The sequence below is a fragment of the Sebastes fasciatus genome, chromosome 1 (assembly GCF_043250625.1).
Source record: "Sebastes fasciatus isolate fSebFas1 chromosome 1, fSebFas1.pri, whole genome shotgun sequence".
Lineage (NCBI taxonomy): Eukaryota > Metazoa > Chordata > Actinopteri > Perciformes > Sebastidae > Sebastes > Sebastes fasciatus.
This window is the reverse complement of record NC_133795.1, coordinates 3,665,430-3,682,567: the sequence shown is the minus strand read 5'-3', so window position 1 is coordinate 3,682,567 and position 17,138 is coordinate 3,665,430. Positions and strand designations below refer to the sequence as shown.

The 17,138-nt window shown below is 40.4% G+C and overlaps 1 protein-coding gene across 2 annotated transcripts in view; it reads left to right on the top strand.

Moving 5' to 3' along the window:
- phactr3b (phosphatase and actin regulator 3b) overlaps positions 1-14,899 on the top strand; it is a 72,457-nt gene extending 57,558 nt beyond the window's left edge. For both annotated transcript variants that reach the window (XM_074642763.1, XM_074642836.1), the window contains exons 9-13: positions 8,458-8,513; positions 11,122-11,183; positions 11,386-11,526; positions 12,776-12,852; positions 14,348-14,899. In XM_074642763.1, the coding sequence (XP_074498864.1) occupies positions 8,458-8,513; positions 11,122-11,183; positions 11,386-11,526; positions 12,776-12,852; positions 14,348-14,363 (352 nt within the window). In that variant the 3' untranslated portion in view covers positions 14,364-14,899. The remainder of the gene's footprint in view (positions 1-8,457; positions 8,514-11,121; positions 11,184-11,385; positions 11,527-12,775; positions 12,853-14,347) is intronic.
- The last annotated feature ends 2,239 nt before the right edge of the window (positions 14,900-17,138 follow it).

Genomic DNA, 17,138 nt, shown 5'->3' with positions numbered 1-17,138 from the left:
TGGTCTCATACATGAAAAGTTAATGCACTGTAATACGTATATATCCTACAAAATAATTTTGTATTTAATCCAAGTAATCGTGAACCGGGAAGTATAAAGAGTGACAGAAGCCGTGTAAGGAGGAGGTCGATGTGGATAGGTGGGTCAAAAAATGCCACTTCCTTAGCTATTTTAACCCAAACGTTGACTTATTTGTCACGTTACATCCGTACTTAAGTTACGCCACTTCCGTAGTTATTTTAACCCAAACCATGATCTTTGCCTAAACCTAACCAAGTTTCCTGTGAAGATGGAAGTTTATTTTGAAAAGACTATACACATGTAACAAGCCGAAATTGACACGTGTTGTTGGACATTCGTAGGAAAATGTACGAAAAAGGAGAAATAACTTTGTAGGATATCATACGAACCGTTGTATGAGGACACGTTGAATATCTCCACAACTGTTGGATGGATTGTCAGGAAATTTGGTGCATTTATGTTCACCTTAGGATCCATTTTAATCTCGATTGGTGATCCTCTAGCGCCATCAGCAGGTCAACTTTTTTTTGTCCAAAGACCAAATGTCTGCTTAAATAATTGTATTCCCATCAGCCTCAGCTGTACTTTTTTTACTGTTTTGTGCTAATTAGCAAATGTTAGCATACTAAAATGCTAAACTAACCCTTTAACCCAAAAACCGCATATTGCCAAGCTGTGAAAGTCAATTGTTCGTTCCATTGCAACATCGGCGCCTAGCAGCAAAGCTACGCTTCCGCCATTTTGGACTGAAAGCGACTACCGGATGCCGGTAAAACGTCCGCCTACAAAGTGCCTTACAAAAGTCAAACAAAACTATCTCTATTCTATTATCATATTCTACCAAAATGGCCTGTGTTGAACAATAAAATATTATAGATATAATAAGCATTTTCAGTCCAAAATGGCGTCAGCGGTTGTTGTCAAAAAAAACACTGGAGTTTAATTTCTTTGCTTGTATAGTCTTTGATTAACCTCAAAGCATCGCAGTATCCAAGTACAGCCTCACAGAGCTGCTAGCACGGCTGTAGATTCTTAGTCTTGTTTTATTATTGGTAGACTTTAACGGTTTACAAAGCCACTGGAAGTTTCTTCATTGTGAAAGTTCATAGCTTACTGTATGTGCAGTAACCTACAGTGTTTGAGGCGTGATCATGCTATTTGAAGTTGCCTCCTCCACACTGAGCTCCCAGCGGGATGTTCAAGAGCCAGACATGTTCAACCACTTGATCTGTGGACCTGCGCTACGGGGCAAAGCCTCGGAGACAAACAAGTGGCGAGATAAAGAATTGATTCTTAGTCTCATGTCTGACTCTTTGAATGTGTCCCATTCATCTATCATCAATAGCACAGCGAGCCTTTGAACAGAGGGGAGTTTTAAAGGGCAGTATGGAAGGCTCTTGAGTGATTTACTGAGCTTTTTCATAACATGAAATTTAGTGATGGGTGCGGTAGAGTGTTAGGTGATGCTGGAAAATCTATATCCAAGCAGCATTTTCCTGAAAGCCTTTCATATTCATGTGACCTAGTAACAGTGGGAGACATCCAGGTCAACACTTGAACACAACCAAGTCTTGAACCAAGTTGCATAAACGTCGAGCTTCTGGCAGGCTCCTATTAAAGAGGGTTCCTTTAATTGTTCCTGGCAACTGCACCACCGCGTTCCCCGGGCGTCCCAGGCTCTCTCAGGCTTCCACATCCGACCGTGGCGCTCGTGTCCTCGGGCTCTGCCACTGAGGGAAAGAGGCGCGGGATTAGGACACACCTCAGTGGGCAGTAGCAGGCCGCTGCCCGGCCCGTGGCGCCTGACTCATCCCATTCTCCTCCACTTTTCACGGGCTGACATTCCCATCAGCACCTGCTCTTCCAGGCAGCTCATTGCTTTGACGTGCTGGTGAGTTCTCCAACAAACGAGGAACTTTTACCTCTGACCAAGCAGAGTGGGGGAGGACTTGTGAAGCGCAAAATCGCTGCAGGAGGCTGTGACTAAAGGCCCGTTAGGATTGTTTGGCAAAATAGAAACAGGCTGACTCACTCTAGCTTTTAAGGTATTTGGGTTTAGTTTTGTGCGTTTAATCCACAGCAACAAGATTGTCGAATGTAAAACAAATCTGAAGCATCTTTTCTGGCTTTAAGAGTGTGACCGCAGCAGATTTGATTCACTCTGTGAACCGAGGCAAATGCTATTGACCTGAAATGTTTTCCGCTGTAGACCACACATCCTACTATAGCTCTGCTCCATTTAGAACATCGACTCCCCTCATTCTCCAATACTGCCATGTCTCCGGTCCTCTTTTGTAAGCCCTCAGTGTTACAGCTGAAGCTGTCACAGGCTTATTATAGACGTGCTCTCTAGGTGCCATCCGCCCTGTCATTATTTTCAGGGCTGTGGACAAAATGTTGCGGCTTATAAAAGGTTTTCCATTGTTTTGTCACAGTCTGACCCCGACCGAAGTCCTTTAATATTGAATATCTGCTGATACTGAGTCTGATCTGATACTTTTATGTATCTAAATGACACAGCGTCCCAGTGCAAACTACAACCTGAAAACAAGATAAGATAGAACTTAATTCACACGGAGAGACATTTTTGTGCCAATGATCCTCGGTATGCATTGTCAAAAAAATCATATATACATGTATATATATGTTGAAATCAAGCTGCACTTGATCCAAATACTGAAGGTCCTGGTTCAAAACTATTAGGGTGATGAGCTTAAATTATTAATATGATATGAATGAAAGTTTAACTGCGAGAGTACGACTCAGCTGGAGAGAAGACGTATCTCTCTGTTGGAGCTGTTGGAACTACAGAAACACTCATACCACTGTACAGAGGTTACAGAGTGGAGCTTCTTCCCTCACAAATGATCTTTGGGCAAGTTTAGACTATAAAATATGGACGTATAGTCTCTGTCACGTCACCCTTTAGGTTTCTGAAGAGCTGCTGTGAAGCTCAAAGTGGGTGGCTTCTGGCCGTCGCCATCTTGGCAGTGGCGACACGGCCTAACTCACGGCTAATCCAAAAACGGACAAAGAGATGGATCCGACAGCTAGCAGCTAGCGACCTGGTATGACACCCACCGGTCACTTAAAGTGACCATGCCCTCATTATGCCGAACTTTAAGACTTAATATAATTTAAACGGGAGAGTTAAATAAAAATTCAGACCTCTACAGTTGTCATGAGCGGGGATTTTAGCTCTAGAGACCAAAACAGTTTTTTATACCAGGCTGTAGACATGTTTATTGTGGAGATTGACTCACTTTTGGAGCCAGCCTCAAGTGGCCATTTGAGGAACTGCAGTCGTTGGGACTTTCGCGTTGGTTTCATTTCTCAGCACCGGAGGTTGCAGCTTGGTACAGACATACAAACCTGACAACAGATTAGTTTAATTCTGGCTCTGGGTCAAAATGAAATATTATTTAGGGACGTTGAGAAGCTGAATGTTTTGTACAGAGCTCTTTGCTAATAAGATCGTTGTGTATGCACACGAGTAGGCCGGTTTCAAGCTGTTGAGGGCGGTAAATGTGCCAAGAACTTTAGCAAATCTCCAAAAAAGGCTTTTAAAAAAGAAGATTGCAAGCTAGCAACCACAGATGTTAACAACGATATTGGATATTTAAAAAAAATCAGCTTTGCATGTTGCATGTTTTATGAGGAAAGAAATTAATTTGACACATTTTTTTAGACCTCAAGGATCCACTGAATGTATGCAGAAACTTTGTTTCCAAAAAAACTCAACCGAGTACCTTTTAACATTCATGTTTTTATTAACCGTAGTCACAATCTTTCCTAAACCTCAACAAAGTATTGTAGTTGCCTAACCTTAACCATACTTTACCTTAATATTGGCATTGGACATTATCTGTGGTTTTGCAGGTATAGACTTAATAAAATCGTTGTAATAATGTATAGAAAATAGTCAGAAAAATGCGTCAGTGTGTCTGTGAATTGTTTCTGTGGTTTAAAAGATTATAGCAGCCTGCAGAAAGTCATTCGAAAGCATAGTAGTCACATTTAGTCTGACACGACTTGGGAAGAGCAATTGCGGGGGGACAGTAAGAACTTCAGGGATCATTTGGGCAATTTGAAGATGATGCCAGCTTGCCCTGCTGCGAACCCAGTCATAAAACCTGTCCGTCTAACTTAGTAATTTGGAGGATATGGGGTTATCCTGCTCTGAAAAAGACACCGTGTTCCCAGTAAATGTAATGTCCCCTTCCTCGGTCGGCACTTTCAGCCCCTGTGCTGGTCAGAACAACATCTGATCTAATTTTCCGCTCGCCCAGTCTGCTGGTGTGAATCATAGCTTCATCTCCCAACAGTTAAGAGCGTGAACACAATGTGGTCTGACCCTTCTCTGGTTGATTAAAGAAGCAGATTTTGTTATGAGCTTCTCAAGTGAGTCGTGACTGATTATCTTTATTTAACCTGTTTATTCAGGGAGCGCTTGTCCTGTGCATTCACGTTGGTGACATCTAAACGTGGTTACATCTGGTGGCTGCCCAGTAAAGCTTTTTTTTCTTTGGTGAACTGGACAGCTTGTGATTAATCTGCCCTACGAAGAACAAACAGTATTATTTGAGAAAAAAAGAGTTTAAAGTTTTCAGGCTGGCTGGCAAACAGAACGTCTGTAATGTCTTATTTTATGCCTTTTTAGAATGATTATTTTACCCTAAACATCATTAGAGACACTGTGGAATCTTTATTAGACAGAGATGAATTAAAGGAGGAATTAAGGGCAGCTACTGAGATGCTAGCTTAGCTAGTTAGCTTTAGGAGTAGATTGCTTTATTTTCTTCATCATGATGACATTTACAATACCTACTGACACATTACGTTATGTAGATTAACTATATTACTATATTATATGACTATACTATATAACTATATTAACTATATTACCAAGATGTCGGTCTCCGCACCAGCAACAGCCTTGGCCGGAGGCATTATGTTTTCGTGGTGTCCGTCTGTCCATCCGTTCGTACATACGTCCGGTCTGTTCTCGTGAACGCGATATCTCAGGAACGCCCGGGGGGGAATTTCTTCAAATTTGGCACAAACGTCCACTTGGAGTCAACGATGAACTGATTACATTTTGGTGGTCAAAGGTCACTGTGACTTCACGTCCGTCCCATTCTTGTGAACACGATATCTCAGGAACGCTTGAGGGCTTTTCTTAAAATTTGGCACAAACGTCCACTTGGAAAAAACATGTTTTTGGCCATTAATCAAGAATTCATTTCGTTCATTCAATTTCTCACAAATGTCTAACAGGATAAAATGATGAAGGGATGACATATTGGACAGACATGGATGTAAATTGCAACCTAACTGGTTGGCGGAGGCATACAACCGCAAGGTGGTATTTCTAGTTTATTTACAGATAACAACTGAGGAAAAATAGTTTTAGCTTTAGAAGGCTAGCTTACCAGCTAACTTTTTATAGCTCTGTTGTTTTAACAATGCAATGCAGTATCGCACAGCCAGAGTGCAGTTTAAAAGCTGCAAAAAGTCAGATTCAGGTTTTCACTCAATTTTGACCACTTGTCTTACTCTGAGGTTTAGCATTAGGCTACTTTGCCTGCTCATATTTTCCTAGTCCAGGGCCTTAAACTAACCTTCAAGCCGAGGTACATCCTGAAGGCCTTTACACACCGGGGGCGTTTTTTTTTTGTGTGATTAATTCATTTGCCATATATTTTTTTGAACTGTTGTTTTTCAATCAATCAATCAATCAATCAATTAATCAAACTTTATTTATATAGCACCTTTCAAACAAGTCAAATGCAATTCAAAGTGCTGGACAGACGATTGACAAAAACATAGAATGTTAAAAATGGATTTATAGACTAATGCACACCAAAACAACCAATATAAAAGTTAATTGAATAAGAAAGCAATACAAGATGGGTATTTAAGATAATAAAAGATAAATAAAATACAAGGGAATAAAAATAAATAAAAATTATGAAACGACACAAATAAGCAGATTGTATTAAAATAATAACATTTTAAAAAAATAAAATAGAATAAAAGAGATAATAATGATCAGTTATGTAATAAATACTTTCACACAGAACACAAATATTACGCAGGGAAAAGGCGATGTAATTTTTTTTCAGAATGAGGTTGATTTGCTGAGCTTTCGCACTGCGATTAAAGGCCTCAACCAACCACATTGTGAGGAATGGGTGGAGTATTTAAGAAACAACAACACAGAGACTCCGCATTCTGAACCAAGACAGCAAACTTTATTACTCCTTTTCAATATTGACAAAGGCAGCTTAGACCAGATCCACTCCTTCCGTTCCTTTCACAATAAAAGCCCCAGATATATAATATTTGCAGGCGAGTATTTTGCATTTTCGTATCGTTTATTCGTCACACCCCGGGTGTGTAAAGGCCTTATACCACCCATATAACCTGAGGATCAAAGAAGTGATCTGTTTCTCCTAAAATACATGGAGCCTACTTTGGATCAAATCTAAACATTAAGCTCAGTAAAGGCTGTTCCTTGAGAGGCGGTATAGGAGTTTTCCTTTGGGAATCCAGTGCTGCTGTCTTGACAGCTGAGTGGCAAATTTAGTGTCTGTGAGTGTGCTGGGGGGGAGGGGTGGACATTTATGTTGGAAAGTCATGTGAGGAATCCTGAAATTCAGGTGATATGGAATGCTGACCACCGAACCACCGTATCTTGTTAAACATGTCGACTGCTTAGAGTAAATAATGCTGGCATCAGCAGCCGTGTCTCTCTGTTTGTTTTCATCTCATCTGATTCCACATGACTGCATTGATTCCACCATGTGACATACAACATGTCGTAGTCCTCATTAGTGCTGAAGTGATTAATTGATTAATCAATCTGTTGATGAGGTAATCGAGTAATCCTTTGTCAAGTAATCAAGCAAAAATGACAAAAATTTGCTGATTTGAGGTTCTCAAATGTGAGAATGTTTTTTTTTTTGTTCTATGTATTATATCCTTAAATATTAAATATAGTTGGGTTTTGGACTACCATTTTTTTTTTACCATTTTCTGACATTTACAGAGTGAACAATTAAACAATAAAGGGAGAAAGAGGAGAGAGGGATCTTCACTACTCCTTTCCTATGACCCTCTTTAATTATGGCCTATTACGATTACTATATCTCTAATAGTTTCCCTCCAGCTCACCTACTTTAATTTTAAATGTATTCCTATTTACGTTAAGCTTAACTACAATTTATTAAATTTTTTAAAGATAAATATTATTTTATTTTTTTAAATGCTTCTCTTTAGTATTATTTAATTTTTTATTTATTTATTTCATATTTGTTTTTATTTCCTGTGACCGGGATCCAACATCTGGAAGGGGGTCTACTTTCTATATGTTTTTATTTCATGTCACGGACACTCAGTTATGTTCTGCATTTGATATGATGACCTTTGTCATGTCTGCAAAAAAAACTACTACTCGCACGCCTGGAACAGGAATTGACCCCAAAACCAAGGTACATACCGAACCGTAACCCCAAAACCGCGGTTACGTACCGAACCGTGACACCAAAACCGAGGTACATACCGAACTGTGACACCAAAACCGAGGTACATACCGAACTGTGACACCAAAACCGAGGTACATACCAGACCGTCACACCAAAACCAAGACACCAAAACTGAGGTTCATACCGAACCGTGAATTTACCATATTTATGAATTTGTACCGTTCCACCCTTACTATACATACTTGACTGTATGTGCATTATAAAGATTGAAAGTGAGTTTAGATGGGTTTACCTTCTCTTCAATCCTGTAAAAGCGTGTGTTTTTCTGATAAACCTAGTATAGTGTTGCACAGCTCGCTTTGCTGCGGTGTGTTTGTATGTTTGTGTGTGTTTTTGCGCGTGTGTTTTTGTGTGTGTGTGTGTGTGTGTGTGTGTGTGTGTGTGCATGGGGAATCTCCTCTCAGTCCCTCCCCTTCACATGAGTATAGTGTTCATGTGGTTAGAGGAGGCAGTCTCTGCAGCCTGCATTACTCAGTCACTCAGTGTGAGCGCTCAGAGCTCATCATCCTCCACAGCTCCTCCGGGACTCTACAACACAACCAGCTCCTCTCTCTCTTTAAACTTCTCATCTCACCACAAACCGAATCGCTCTCTGAGAGGAAAGTCTCCTCTCATTTCTTCTCTTCTCTGGCTCTGGTCGCGGTATTAAACGCGCAGCCTGACTCTTTTCTTTTCCCGATGTGGAGCCTTACATGTTGTGATAGTTTGGACTCGAGGTGGGACGCGCTGTTCGCTCTCTGGATGTGCGGATCTTGGAGCTCTGCGCACCGACGCAAGCATCCAAAGTGCCAGTAGTAGTAGTGAGGAGACTGAAGAGAGGAAAGCAGCAGCAGCAGGAGGAGAAGGAGGACGAGATGGTCCAGAACGTAATTCTGGTGTTTTTCCGCAGGAGACTGAGCCAGAGGCCGGCGGTGGAGGAGCTGGAGAGCAGGAACATCTTAAAGCGTGAGTTCATCCACCGACAGATGTTTATATCACCATGTTATCAGGATTATCTCTGATGATCAGCACACATCTGTTAGGAGATAAATCTCACTATAGGACGATCTGTGTGTTTTTGTTTTTTTATATCCAATATACTTTTAATTTGAAAAACTTGGCTGATTTGACTTTATGGTTCAGTTTTAATAACATTTCTAAAATTGATCTTTAATATCTCTTTAAAAGTGGAAAAAAACAAGATTTTATAAAATGGAAAAGTGTAATTCAAGAAGTAAAAGTTACGGAAAAGGGAACTCACAAAATAAGGAATAGGGAGGATGTTTTTGAGAAGAGATGGAGTCTAACAGAAGGAAATATATAGTTACATGGGTTAAAACGCATGCACATATACATATGTATTTGTATTATTTAACAATATATTTGCGCTCCCTCCCTTTTTGTTTTCGATTAACTTATTTGTTGATTTCATTTATTATTACTCTCCTATTTTTGTACTATTATTGTGGGGTTTTTTTGTGTTTTTTTTTGTTTTTTTGTTTTTTTTTAAACTCTACTCTTTCTTTTTGTCATTATTATTATTGTTATTTCTTTTTCTTGGGTTTTGTTTTGTTTTTGAATGTTGAGGTTGTTTTCTCTATAGTGTACTTGATGGGTAAAAAATAAGGGAAAAAATAAAGTATAAGTATAAAAGTATTTATAAAAGTATAAAAAAAAAAAATATCTCCATAGTGACTTTAGACTGTGATGGTTGAGCTAAATGGGCACTTCAAAATAAAACCATTTTTATTATTTTAAATTATGATTATTTTGTTGTTTTTTAAAATATATATTTTTTTATTAATCAATTTGTGGTCGACAGAAAACTATAATTTATTTTAATTTTCAGTTAATAGTTTGGGTCATTTCTAAAGCAAAAACTCCAAATATTATGTTTCCAACTTCTCAAAAGTGAGGATTTCCTGCTTTCTTCTGTTTTATATGATTGTAAATTGAATATCTTTTGGTTTGGAACTGTTGCTCACACAAAACAAGTCAAATGGAGACGTCACCTTTGGTTTTCGGGAAGCTGTGGTGGACTTCTTAAAAATGTATTTTCTGACATAATGAATCAATTCAGAAAATTATCGGCTGATTAATGATTTCCAAAATCAATGTGATATTTCTGTATTTCTGTATAAGTCTCAGTCATACTGGGTCTTTAGTTAGAGCTGCAACGATTAATCGATTAGTTGTCAACAACTAATTTAATCAGCAACTATTTTGATAAGTGATTAATCGTTTAAGTATTTTTTTATTATTATATTTTTATTGACACTTAGCAACATATTTCCATAAAATTAGTTACAGAGCCTGTATACATACATCACCCACCTATGTCTGTCTAAAGTGCCTTATTTTAAGATTCATTATACATAGAAAAACCAAAACAACTATGAACAATTAGGGATTGATCTTGTCATTATCATACAATCATAAATTTACAAAAATAAAATCTGGCCTGTGGGGTGTTACATAGTTAACCCAGTTCTCCCGGCGTGACACAAAAAAATCAAATTTATGGTTAACATATGCTGTTATCCTCTTCTTAAGTATTTTTTTAAGAAATAAAAAGTTAAAATTATGATTCCAGCTTCTTAAATGTGAATTTCCTGGTTTCTTTACTCCTCTATGATTAAAAATAGTTGACAGATTAATCGACAATGAAAATAATCATGAGATGCAGCTCTAGTCCAAGTTGTATGTTCTTGTATCTTCCCCATGGGGGCGGATTTGAACTCATATTTGAATCCTTGAAATTACTTTATCTCCTTGTTGAAGCGATGACACTGTTTTATTCAGAAGAATCGCTTTACTTGTGTAGGGAGGAGGTGTCAGATCGTAACACTTCAAACTGTGAAACTAGTGGCGCCGTCCTGACGATACAAAACAATTATGAAAAACGCCATGACAGGAATGAAGTCCCTCGTTGTAGTGAGCCGTGTCTCTCTGTTGAGACGAGGCCACCTGTGAGCTCTGAGCAGCTGTCTGCTTCGTCACTGACCCCGTCGCTCTCTGACCACAGGAGCATGTGTTCAAGCTAAAGGACACTTAACACATTCAACTAGAAGTCTTCAGTAAAATTGAGTTGAATCATGTTGCACCCAAAGAGTGAAATCTATACTCAGATGCTGATGACAGGTGCCAGCCTCATTTTAATCTGCCAAACTAGTTCAACAGCTCAACAGTTTTTTTTTGTGAATGAAATGAAATGAAATGAAGAGAGAGATTAAACTTAAATGAAGTGACATCCAGTGATCTTTCTGCTGTGTATCTAATAAAGCAGAATCCTATTAGTGCTCTAATCCGCCCGTGTATCTCTCTCGAACTCCAGCACTGATCCACAGTTAAAGTCGGTCCGTGAGTCCTGTCCTCGGCACATTAGGAGTATTGATTGTGAGGCAGATCACACACATTAGCTCTGTTAATCACCTATTCAGGCCCATGAAATAACCAGTGACTTGACATTTGACAACATCTCCAACAGGCCTTAATATTTTGTAGAATTATAGTCAATGCAACTAAATGATTTTGCTTTTTGGTTATAATATTTGGCTTTTTTTTGTGTCAACAGAAAGAAATGACCAGGTAGAACAGGAGGAGAGGAGGGAAATCAAACAGCGGCTGAACAGAAAGGTAAGCAGACGCACTGATCCGACCGTTTTCCTAAAATTCCTTCAATATAATCCCACATTTGGGCAGCGCACCAGCCCTCACGGAGGACTGACGACCAGTCAAAACAGAACCTTAATACCCGACCTGCTGTGGTTTTTAATATTTGGTGATTGAATGCCCTTATAAGCTGATGAGAGCTGACATTCATCTTGATTTTTTTCAGCTGAACCAGCGGCCGACAGTGGACGAGCTGCGGGACAGAAAGATCCTCATTCGTTTCAGTGACTATGTGGAAGTGGCCAAAGCTCAGGACTACGACAGGCGAGCCGACAAGCCCTGGACCAGGCTGTCAGCTGCTGACAAGGTAGATAAAACACACAGGACAGCAACACTGACCTTTTTAGATATTAAAAGTAGTACAACATTTTTATTAAGGGTCCATATTCTAATTTTTTCTGTGTGAAATAGACCCGTTTTGGTCTCTCTCCAGGGTTTCTGCAGGTCTAGAAACATCTTAAAAAGTATTAAAGGTCCCATATCGTGCATAGCGTCCTAAATTCCATTCTAACAGACTATTTAGTACACTAAACAGTATGTGAGATATTTTAGTATGTCTGCAATCCCAGTATGAATTCAATAGTAAGCAAATAGCATACTGTTTCCGGTGAAATATTACAGTATGCATACACTGGACACTACACTGGCATAAATATCCCACAATGCAATGCGGTAGTGACGTCAACGTTCATAACAGACGTTGACAGACAGCTCTGTAACGTTCAATTTAACTGTAAGTAGAAGATACCACTTTGCTCGGCGTAATATTGTTTTTAAAGAGGAACTATTATGCTTATTTGCAGGTGCATATTTGTATTTTGGGTTTTATACTAGAACATGTTTACATGCAAAAGCTCAGTCTGCTCTGATTGGTTAACTGGTCCTCTGTTGTGATTGGTCAACTGAATCAAACTCTTCGGACTCCACTCCAGCTCCGCTCTAACTAGCTTTGTTTGAGGGCGCACCAAACTAGCCGCTAGGCAAGTATTATGCAAATGTGTTACTTGGTGACATCACCACGTTACGGAAGAAAAGGCGGGACTTCAAGCGAGACTTTTCAGGCAGCTCAGGAGCAGTGTGTGTTTCTGTGGGGGAGAGTAACTCCAGTGGACTTTGCAGACCTTTCGCATGCACAAAAACACTATATAACACACTAAAGGAAAGGGGTCAAAAGCACAAAAGCATAGTAAGTTCTCTTTTAATTAGTTCAGACTTTATGATTCTCACAAATAATAATAAATAATTGTAGGCCATATTGTCCCTTCTGGTTTCTCATCATACTTTGGCTGTAATGATCATGAAACCTGTAGTAAACAGAATTCTTTGTGGTATTAAAAATGTCTTAAAGCATCTTAGATTTAACCTGATGAACCCTGCAGAAACCCTGTCTCTCATAATAAATAATACTAATATAAATTTACATAATCTGCACCTAAACATCAGATGTTTCTCCATTTTCATAACATCCTCGTTTGAGCTTCACCACCTGAGCGACTGCGTGCGTGTATGAAGGAACACACCTGAGCTCATCCTTTGTGTCGCTTTCTGTTCCGCAGGCGGCGATACGGAAAGAGCTGAACGAGTTCAAAAGTAATGAGATGGAAGTTCATTCTTCGAGCAAGCACCTGACGAGGTCAGTTTGAGCCACTGTTATTCTCCTTTTCTATTTTTTGCTCTTTTTCTTTGCTGTATTGCTAGCGGATGATGTCTGAGAGGGTCAGTGTGACATTGTGCAAAGACTCAAAGGTGCATTATCCAACAGTTTCACATCAATGAGTGCAGAGCAGAGCTTAAATTTAGCTGCAACCAGGCCCCTTGAGATGAGAGAGCTGCACCCTTTTGCACCACCTCTCCACTATAATGAATGCCCGTATATATTTAGCTTACGTTTTGCTTGCATGTCAAGACAGTAGCTAAAAAAACAACAACCCTGAAATAGCCGGGCGGTTGTGCCTACGCAAGACCCCATTTTTCAGGAGAGCTCATTGGCTGCTCTTAAAGGGGCAGTGTGCATCATTTGGTGGCATCTAGTGGTAACCAACTGAATAGTCCCTTTTACAGTAGACGTCATGATTACGTCACGGTGTTAGCTGGAGGCAAAACAAAGGAAAGACATGAACGAAGGAGGAAAGGAGGCAAACATGAATCACCTCAGAGTAGTAGGCTGAAGTTACACTTCGAGAATGTCATCTTGCTGTGCTGTTAGATGCCAGAATCGATATTGCATCCATTTGAGATGACAAACTGTGATTTGAGGCTCATGCAAGCTACCAGGCGTTCCAGAGATGGAGAGAAAATGTTGCTAATAGTTTAGCTTTGCCTAGTCTAACCAGAATTAGTCATCATGGCTGCTGCAACACGGAGGTGAGCTCACTGCTCGAGCAGAGGGTCAAACTATTACCGATATTGTAAGACTCCAACACTCGCGGTGCCTGAGAGTGAGCGACTGTATATATTTAGAAAAACTTGTATTTTCTTCAGCCATTGTTAAAAATACAAGCCAACAGAACTTGCTGGCCATCTTTAACTAACGTGTTCAGAGAGTTATTCTGCCTCCACTTATCGCTCCGCCCACAAAAATGTCATCATGTTTAGTAACAGAAAAGGAGTCTACACCCCTCCGCTCACTCCTCCCTTTCCAAGACTGTGGTAACGTGAGCCGCTGAGTGCTAAACCGTGGTAACACCGTTCACCTCGCTCAGAGGCCGTCCTTATCATCATAACACTACTTTAGGAGCAACGGACGGCGGCTGGTGTTATCATGATTTTGCGCTGTGCGGCTCACGTTACAGAGAAGTACAGCGGCTGGTATTTGGTTTGTCCGTTCTGGGCTACTGTAGAAACATGGCGGACTCCGTGAAGAGGACCCGCTCCCTATGTAGATATGAAGGGCTCATTCTAAGCTAACGAAAACACAACAATTCTTAGTTTCAGGTGATTATACACTAAAGAAAACATAGTTATGAATATTATACTCCATATCTGCTAATAGATCCCCCGAAATGCTACACACTGGCCCTTTAAGAGCACAGTCCACTGGGCTAATAATAGGACTTTTGATTGATGACACACTGGTATGTGAATATTAAAGCACACACTCACACTTCCCCCTCTTGTTCCCCTCGCAGGTTCCACCGGCCATAGCAAGGTTTCTTCTGTGAAGAGTTGCTGATATCTGGTTCTGTCAGTGAAGACCTTGCACGGAGTCTTCCGGCGCCCTGGCCCACAGTTAGTGGGAGTCCTGGTATTTGGGGTCCAGCGAAACCTTGGAGGCTATGTCTCTAGAAATGGAGCTGCCGGCAGACGGGGACTTATGCGGCGAGCTCCACTTCTGCTCAGAGGAACATCTCCTTAACCCTCACTTCACCTTGTCAGAGGAGCGGGAAGAATCAAGGTCATGTATTCGCCATAGACAAGCAAAGACTTTTTTTTGTAAACAGACTCTTTTGAAAGACGTCCTTTTCGATGCCACCGGGGGGAAATGTGCATGTGACCGAGTCGACCAGTCCCACTCCAGTATCAGTAGTCACATCCCCGAGCCGCGTCTGAGTCTCATCGATTCAGCTGATGCGTTTCATATCAACAGTGTAAAACAGAAACCTTGTCTGTGTCAAAGACAAAATTCCCTTTGTAAGCACTATTTATTGTCTGCACAATACAGGTTTTCAATTTGTAACAAACTGTGTATTTTGGTATTTTAATATCATGGCATAACGGAAATGTGATACTTAAAAATGCTCTCATAAAGGTCAGAATCAGGGTGATAACTGCTGATCATAAAGGGGGTGTAATCCCTTCAGATTTATCTAATAACTTTTATGCTTTAGTAAGCAGATAATAACATTGTGGTGAAGTTCACCTTGTTGCAATTAGCTTACAAGTGCAGGCAGTGACGTGTTTCTCCTCATCCTGCTGTGTATTGTTCTCTGATAAATGAGGACAGGGATCATGTGTAGGGCAGGTTAGAAAGGTTAAATCCTCTCCATGAAAACAAGTCCACCTGAGTGCATTTGTCCAATTGGGTTGTTGATCTAATGGCTGTTTGTGCTGCTGCATCACACTGGCAGAGGAACAAGAATGAGAATGGTTCTGACTCACTGCGATGTGGCGTCACACTCACCCCTGAGCTTGTTATTCCCCCGACACAAACCCATTAAAATGATGGGTACTGTCGGTGCGTCGGGCCGTTCAAAAGCCTCTTTCAGAAGATGGAAACCTCTTTACTGATATTAAATGTGAGAACAAAGAGTAGCGACCCTGACGCGGGAACATCTCAGTCAGGCACGTTTCAGATTGGCAGTGCAATTTTTTGTTCTGACATCAACATGCATGTTACGTGAGTCACAGCCTCCGTCCTGGCATGGGTGGAGGAGCAGATGGCAGCTACAGTTAAAATCACACTGTACTCCACGACCACTTGCTGTCTGGAGTAACGAAACGAGCAGCTACCGGCCGAGAGCTGCGGCGTCGGCGTCAGCTGATAGTGGCCAGTCCCGGTCCAGAACAGCCCGGTAACCTGTGGAGCTGCGTGGGAGGAACGAGTGATGCTCTCATGGGCGTTAGGGGGATATCCTGACTTCCGGGTGTCCCTCAGATAGGTGAAGGCCAACTGTAAACACACACACACACACACACACACACACACACACACACACACACACTGAACATATGTTCAGCAGTTTTTAGCCAACTGTAAGCGTGATGACACGCTGGTTGAAAACTAAGCTTTGGATTATAAATCACGTCATATTTTGGACCATTTCCCTTTTTCCATATATTCCTGGAAAACATTTTTGCCAGTAATTTAGACTGAATTGCATAAGAACAATACACAACGTCACCGTTACTCAACAACTCTGAGCACCCATAAGTGTTATTTTTCACCACACATTAGCTTTATATTGACCTTAATCCTGCCAGCTGGTAGAGGTCTACTCTGTGTCATATCTCACAGGTGCTTTATTCCATCAATCCAATTTTTCATGACTTTGTCAATCAATTTGTTCCTAATGAATTGTTTTAATTAGTACTTTAAGAAAAAAGATGATTGGGGTCCCCATTCAAAATCACCAAATTGCAACCTATGTAGTTTTAATAGATCAAACTATTTATTGAGTTCATGTGTGCCATGTGTCCTAATTTAACGTAGCACACACTATCAGGGGTATAGGGGCACTCTATCTGTCGTTTTGTAGGAGACAGACAGATTTCCTCATGTGCTCTGTTTATTTGCATTGTACACAATATGCAAATTAACTGTAACTTTCCTTAAATAATTACATTTTTCAGATGATATTAAATGCAGGGTCGGTGATCTTGAGAAACCAGCAAAAGTACACTAGATTTTTAAAAGTGATCCAACTGAAAAACCCAGCCCAGTGTTGCCAACTCTTTTCCAATGAAAGCAGCTCTAGCTCCAAAAGTCTCTAAATCTAGAGAGAAAGTCACCAAGTCAGCAACACTGACAGTCCGTCGCTTCAGGCCTCCCTCCAAAGCCACGCCCCCAAAATGATCGTTACGAACATAAACATATCATAATGAAGGTGAACGGTGAACATGACTATTGTTAGTACTCACATCTGTCAACGTAGCATGTTGTGGAAGACTACAGTGACGCACAATGAGACAGGCAGGCAGTCCGTCCAGTCAATACTGTACATGTCCTGCGGCCGCCACAGATACCAGATTTCTTTCTTTTTTTGTCAGAGCATTTTGATTTGTAATGAGAATTTCAACTAATATAACAAAAAATGTTTCTAAAATACTTTTAATTAAATAACTCATTTCTTCTCAAAACATTATTAGTTGACATTTTGCTATGATGGTTGTTTCTTACAGTAGTTTATTCTTGTGGTTCCCCCGGGAGACCTGTCCGTCGTCCTTGTACAGTATGTTAAATATGTTGGTAGGATGATCTTT